Source organism: Labeo rohita, chromosome 14 (assembly GCF_022985175.1).
Source record: "Labeo rohita strain BAU-BD-2019 chromosome 14, IGBB_LRoh.1.0, whole genome shotgun sequence".
Taxonomy (NCBI): Eukaryota; Metazoa; Chordata; class Actinopteri; order Cypriniformes; family Cyprinidae; genus Labeo; species Labeo rohita.
The window spans coordinates 27062023-27068772 of record NC_066882.1 but is presented as its reverse complement, the minus strand read 5'-3'; the positions used below and the strand labels follow the sequence as shown (position 1 = coordinate 27068772).

The 6750-nt window shown below is 35.9% G+C and overlaps 1 protein-coding gene across 2 annotated transcripts; it reads right to left on the bottom strand.

The window, feature by feature from the left end:
• Positions 1-1003: 1003 nt before the first annotated feature.
• Positions 1004-5432, bottom strand: ran (RAN, member RAS oncogene family). 2 transcript variants are annotated; one of them, XM_051128115.1, is made up of 7 exons: positions 5308-5432; positions 4605-4675; positions 2574-2658; positions 2339-2464; positions 2065-2252; positions 1477-1647; positions 1004-1392 (listed from the first exon to the last, which is right to left on the bottom strand). In XM_051128115.1, the coding sequence occupies exons 2-7, from the start codon at positions 4635-4637 to the stop codon at positions 1348-1350; spliced, it is 648 nt and encodes a 215-aa protein (XP_050984072.1). In that variant the 5' UTR covers positions 4638-4675; positions 5308-5432; the 3' UTR covers positions 1004-1347. The 2 variants fall into 2 exon arrangements, with proteins under 2 accessions (XP_050984072.1, XP_050984073.1); XM_051128116.1 differs by having other exon boundaries at positions 5195-5318.
• Between the last annotated feature and the right edge of the window lie 1318 nt (positions 5433-6750).

Below are 6750 nucleotides of genomic sequence, written 5' to 3'. Positions count from 1 at the left end.
TCAAGTAATAAAAATATTTCACAATATTACTGCTTTTACTGTATTTTGGATCAAATAAATGCAGGCTTAGTGGGCAGAAAGGACGGCTTTAAAAAAACATTAAAAATCGTACTATTTAAAAACTTTTGACTGGTAGTATATTTAAATATAAATATATAAATTTAACCCTATTTAAATATGAATGAATATATGCATGTATGTATTTCTTAAATATATACTTGTGTATTTACATATACATATAAATATACACAGAACACACATTATGTAAGCAAAACATTTTGGATGAGATTAATTGATATGACAGCCCTAATTTAAATAAATGTATTAATTTTACAAAAATATTCGTAGCTTTTTTTTAAAATCCCTTTGTCTGATTGTGGTGCTTTATTTAATATTTAGCATTTTTGTAATTTCCAGCACCTCTTTTCACTGAAATTAGCATACTATTAAAACAGACTTTTAAAAAAACTAACATATACCAATACCTAGTGCTCATTTCATGTTAAACTGGCATAGTTTTCATTTACATAGTTACACTAGTAACTAATCCAAAATAAAAAGAAACATTAGGAGATCCCATAATTACTTCACAGTAGCATCTAATAAATATATAAATAAAAGGCTTGACTCTTCAATACACATTAAGATTCTGCCTTTAAGTGAACACTATCAGATTACACAGGACACCTCACGCAAATTCATATATTTATATACTTTAAACTAGATACATGTTCTATTCTCATCAACACCATGGATTGCTGTTAGACTTGACAGGAATTTGCATTCCCAAAAGTAACCACAGTATTTAAACAATGACTAGCAACTTCGCATTTTAGACCGGAGCATGACTTTGCTTCCTTGTCCAAGCAAATCCAAAAGAAACTTCCTGACCGCATCACACGTAAACAATCGAATGAAAAGGAAACCATCAGTCCCGTTTCACAAGTAGCCCACCCCAATTAAAAAAAAAAAAAAAAGTTCATAAAAACAGACCAAGCGAGGATTATTATATTGAGAATGTTTTTATTCCAAGAATTCCTCTAAGTGCTTAGAGTCTTACATAGAGAAGTAAGCACTGGGACACTCAACCTGCTCTCACACCTTTGAGTGAGTGAGTGTGTCGACGTGTAGGCATGTCTGCATGTGTATGTCTGGTGGCAACAGTTAGCATGTCTACAATGAAATGAACCACACAATTTTACTCAAATTCAAAACACAAAACAAACCAAAAGTTGAAAAATAAAAATATTCTGCGCTGAGGGGAGTTTACAGTAAAAGGGGCTGGGGGAGGAACCATCACCAGGAAATCCCAGTGACATTGCCATAAGGAGGTCAGAGGCTAACAGGTTAAAGGTCGTCGTCTTCATCTGGGAGGGCTGTTTCTGATGCCACCTAGAAGAGAAATGACAAGTACGGATTAGCACGGATGAAACGGAAACACTTTTGAAAACAGTAGATGCAAAACGATGCACTTACTTTCAAGTCGTGCTCATACTGTGCAGCAAGTGATGGATCCATAGCAATTTCAGGTGGTGCAAGGGCAGGCATCTCAACAAACTCCAGATTAGGATCGCCAATCAGCTTCCGTGCGAGCCACAGGAAGGGCTTCTCAAAGTTATAATTACTCTTGGCAGAGATGTCATAGTACTGAGAAAGAGAGAAAGGGGGGGATACGTCAGTCGAGCTTCACATTTATAGTAAATAACATGCAGACCTAATCCACTGAAATGGAAGCAGTGACAGGTTATTTCCATATGACACATCCAAATTTAATGGATTACCAAAAATGAAAAAAAAAGAAAAAAAAAAAAAAAAAAAGAGATAGGGTGGGGAATTAAACCTAAAAAACAAAACTGGAAAAACCATTGGTTGCTGGCTGGATAAAAATTGAGGCTGACGAATGCTGAGAGAAGTTTGACGATTTACCGGAAGATCCAGTTGATCAAACATCACAAGCTCAAAATATGTTTGAATATTTGCTTTTGCTTTTTGCTTTATAGCAAGCATTTAGAATACAAATAGGTGAATTTTACACTGAGTTTGAGTTTAAGAGGTGCTCCATACCTGTAGATTCTTCTTACGATGGAACACGATGCTCTTTGCTTTGACCTTCCTGTCCTTGATGTCCACTTTGTTACCGCACAGCACTATGGGAATGTTCTCGCACACACGCACCAAGTCGCGATGCCAGTTGGGCACGTTTTTATAGGTCACTCGAGAAGTTACATCAAACATGATGATTGCACACTGAGCTACAAAGAGAGAAAGACACAAATGTTAAACCACTGCTTGACAGTAAGAGTGCATAGACAATATATTTGATAAAATTGCTGCATACCCTGGATGTAATATCCATCTCTCAGGCCTCCGAACTTCTCTTGTCCGGCTGTGTCCCATACGTTATATTTGATGGCTCCTCTGTTGGTGTGGAAGACCAGGGGATGTACCTCAACTCCAAGTGTGGCTAAGAGGACACAGAGAATTTAAGAGCCGCCCGTCACACCAAAGCCACACATTCCTCTTGCATTGAGATGCAATGTGAATGAGCCTTTTATTACAAGCAAGAGACTTACCAACATATTTCTTTTCAAACTCCCCAGTCAAATGTCTCTTCACGAAGGTGGTTTTCCCCGTACCTCCATCTCCTACCAGAACCAGCTGGAAATGGGAAAGACAGTTTGCATGAGAATTGGTAATACAGTAGCTAACGTGTCATATAAAGCCATAGCATTCATATTTCAAACAATTTAAGGCTTTAATAACCAATAGTCATTTAGTGAGAATAACTGAAAAACTACATAACACTGGTGCTTCCAAAAAATAAACTCCTACACCATGAAGAATTATAAAAAAAACAGCAAGCTATTATAAAGTGACTAACTCATATAACCAAATCTGTCATTCATGAGCAGAATTTGATTGCAAATATAAAAGGACAAAAGGGTTGATGTGCAAAGTTGAATGACAAATTAATATTTACAGTCTTGATTTCTTGTAAATGTTATTAAATGGCTGGTGTGGACAGTCAGATGACAATTATAATATAACTGTCATAAACATAACACTGTCTTAGAGGTGTGATTAGATGATATTGCCAGATAACTGAGCAGAACCACTGAAACAATATTTGGCTGTAACACTACTAGTCAGATGTTTTTGAACAGTAAGATTTCTAATGTTTTTGAAATCTCTCTTCTGCTCAACAAAGCCTGCATTTACTTGATCCAAAGTACAGAGAGGAGAGAATTTCTCTTTTTTTAATTTTTACATTTTTAGTTTAAAATGAGATTTCTGTTTGAATATGAATTATATATATATATATATATATATATATATATATATATATATATATATATATATATATATATATATATATATATATATATATATATATATAGAGAGAGAGAGAGAGAGAGAGAGTATATAGAAATATATATAACACACACTTTAAAATTTATACCTGTAATTTCAAAGCTGAATTTTGAGCATCATTACTGCAGTCACATGATCATTCAGAAATCATTATAATATTCTGATTTGCTGCTCAAAAAAAAACATTGAAAACAGCTGAGTAGAATTTTCTCAGGTTCCTTTGGTGAATAAAAAGTTCAGAAGAACAGCATTTATCTGAAATAAAAATCTTTTGTAACATTATAAATGCCTTTATCACCACTTCTGACTAATTTAAAGCATCCTTGTTGAATAAAAGTTTTAATTTATCATTTCTTGCCCCGAAAAGAAGTATATAGTGTATAATGTCACAAACATTTTATTTCAGATAAATACTGATCTTTGGCTCTTTCTATTCAAAGAATGCTGAAAATGTACCAAAGTGTTTTAAATATCGATAAAAATGTTTCTTGAACAGCAAATCACCATATGAGAATGATTTCTGAAGGATCATGTGACACTAAAGACTGGATTAAAGACGAAAATTTAGCTTTGATCACACAAACACATTTTAAAATATATCCATATAGTAAGCAGTTATTTTAAGTAGTAAAATTTTTTAATTGTACCGATATTAATAAACGCAGGCTTGGTGAGCAGATTAAAATCTTCATAAACTATGACTGGTAATGTATGTTAAAGGATAACACTTGGGTTGAGGCTGTGAATTATTCATACTTTGCTGCAGATACAATCTTCAAATTACAAGTAACTATGTCACAGTGTCAACATTTGTGGAAACCAATTGACCCATTTTGAATGAGCACCAGATTAATTTTAATTAGAAAACATTTGGTTTCAAAGCATTTATTGGTTATTTCATTTCTACGTATTTGGCAGACTTAAATTTCAGCTACGCTGATGGGATTAGAGGAATTACGTAATTTATTTCACCGGACTAACAAATAAAACACATGTGGTCAATGATATGATGGAACTGAAATTATATGGCTTAACCGATTACAAGGTAAACACATATTCTCCTTATAAGTCGGTTCTCAGTCGCTTATCTTAGCGTTGGCTATCAAGAACGATAACGTTATGCTAATTCACTTCCAAACAGTTTAGCAATTCATTTGGCCAACATCATTTAATCAGGCTCTTTCATCCATTATTTGAGTCTTCCGTCACTTTAAAAAGTTAAAGTACGTTACCTTAAACTGAACTTGTGGCTCGTTCTCTGCCATTGCTGTATGTGTGTGTTGGTCTTTGTGCTGCAGTCACTCTGCGGGAGAGATGGCGGGACGGTTAGTCACATCACACAAAAGGCCGCACCAATCGCAAATAACGACCATAATGACACAAAACTCCTGACAAACACTACTTTCTCACTTATATTATAAGTCAAACAGCCTAGAAAACTCAAAACAAACGACTGCGTATATAAACGAACAACTACTGCGTCTAAATAAAAGGATGCGCGCCAACACACGAGGCCGCCGCTTCTGGAGCCTCAACTTCACAGCAACAGAGCGAAAGCCAGTCGTAGCAGCAGCCTGAAGGCCTCAAACAGGCCCATCAATGCGGAAATCAATACCAAGCGCATTTAAACGTGCGAAAACGGACGGAAAGAAGAGAAATTCGCGGGGAGGGGAACAAAGCGAGTGTTGTTCCCGCGGCTCCAGCAGCCCGCCAGCATCGCGCGCTGCCAGCAACTCACGATGGAGCTACGACAGAGATGAGCCATGATGAAACACTTATAACTCCACATCAGCGGCGAATAAACACAATCGGATCGACTTACGACAACTTCAGCAATATACAAAGTCTTTCGGGTGTGTTTTGTCTTCGTTGGAAAATAAAACGACGCTCTGAAACGAGTTTGCGACGAGATGAGCTGTGTCGTTCCGCACTCACCGGTGTTGAAGTGATCGAGGAAGAGAGCAAATGGCTGCGCCCGCGCGGGATTCAGCATGGCTCACATAAACGCTTCCGCCCCTACCACGTGACGCAGTAATGACGCAGGACAATCGCGTCATCTAGCGGCAGCAGCGCGCAATGAACTCAAATGCTCACTGATTTTTAAAATGATTTTAATATGTTCTTTGAGGTCTACTTATAATGTTAATAAAGATTTTTTGCACTAAATAAATATGTAGAAAAATTAATTTAAATTAATTTAAATCATCATTCTCGATCTAAAATGACCTGTTTTAAGAGGTGGGTCTTTTAGAGCTTAGTAATTAGCTAACATCAATGTTATGATTGGCTAATGTCATTGCATTGTAAAGAGTATCAACTCTTATTTACTATTATCTATTATTACTCTTATATCTACTATAAGAGTATCTACTATTGTGAGTGTTCTGACAACATGATAAAAAAACAGTCATTTTCTATGAATAAAAAATAATTTTAAAAAATGGTATTGCGACTTATCTCACTATTTTTTTTCCTCAGAAATCCATGATGCAAATTCTGAGGAATAAAGTTAGAATTGCGTGATATAAACTCGGCATTCTGTGAACATATCAGTCTTTTTCTCTCCTCAGAACTGGACTTTATAACTCGCAGTTGCGAGTTTGTATCTCATAATTCTGAGAAAAAAGTCAGAATTGCAAGATACAAAAAAGTCGCAATTACCTTTTTATTCTTTATTCAGTGGCGGAAATGGGTTTCCATATTTTCCACATAAGGCATTATGAAACCATTTACTTACAGTTTGTGATGCAGCTGCAGTCAGATCTAGTATCGCTTCATCTTTCAACAAATGTTTCTTTGTGGACTCCCCATGACACTATGCCTTTTTATTAACCTTTAAAATTAACTATCCGTTTGTTAATTACACTGGGATCCTTCTGATATCTGTACAAAAGCACGAAGGAGCTGTTTAAAGGGGTGATGATATGAGAAACCACATTTTCTTTGATGTTTTGATACAGAAGAGCTTGTATGCTTAATACATTGTGCAGATTTCATAACTTAAATGTCCTCATCATCATAAAAAAAAAAAACATTTGTATAAGAACCCTCAGAAAACAGCTCATTTTGGATCCTATGGGACACCACCTAAACACCAAAAACACCACCTCCAGAACAACACAACACAGGCCCCATCCACGGGCGTTCAGCTGCTAAGAACTGACACTTTTTTTAAGATAAATGCGAGTGTTGCGCTGCATCAAAAGCAAATAGAGTATACAATCACTGCCACTATCTTTGTACAGATATCAGAAGGATCCCAGCATAATGAACAAGTGGATAACATGTTGTTTTGTAAACTAGGCACAGTGTGATGGAGAGTTCACAAAGAAACATTTGTTGAAAGATGAAGTGGTACTAGATCTGACTGCAGCTGCA

Coding starts and splice junctions, on each gene's coding strand:
- ran (XM_051128115.1), bottom strand. CDS start 4,637: ATGGCAGAGAACGAGCCACAAGTTCAGTTTAAG. Junction 2,659..4,604: donor AGCCACAAGTTCAGTTTAAG/GTAACGTACTTT, acceptor TCCCATTTCCAG/CTGGTTCTGGTAGGAGATGG. Junction 1,648..2,064: donor ATCGTAAGAAGAATCTACAG/GTATGGAGCACC, acceptor TCTCTTTCTCAG/TACTATGACATCTCTGCCAA.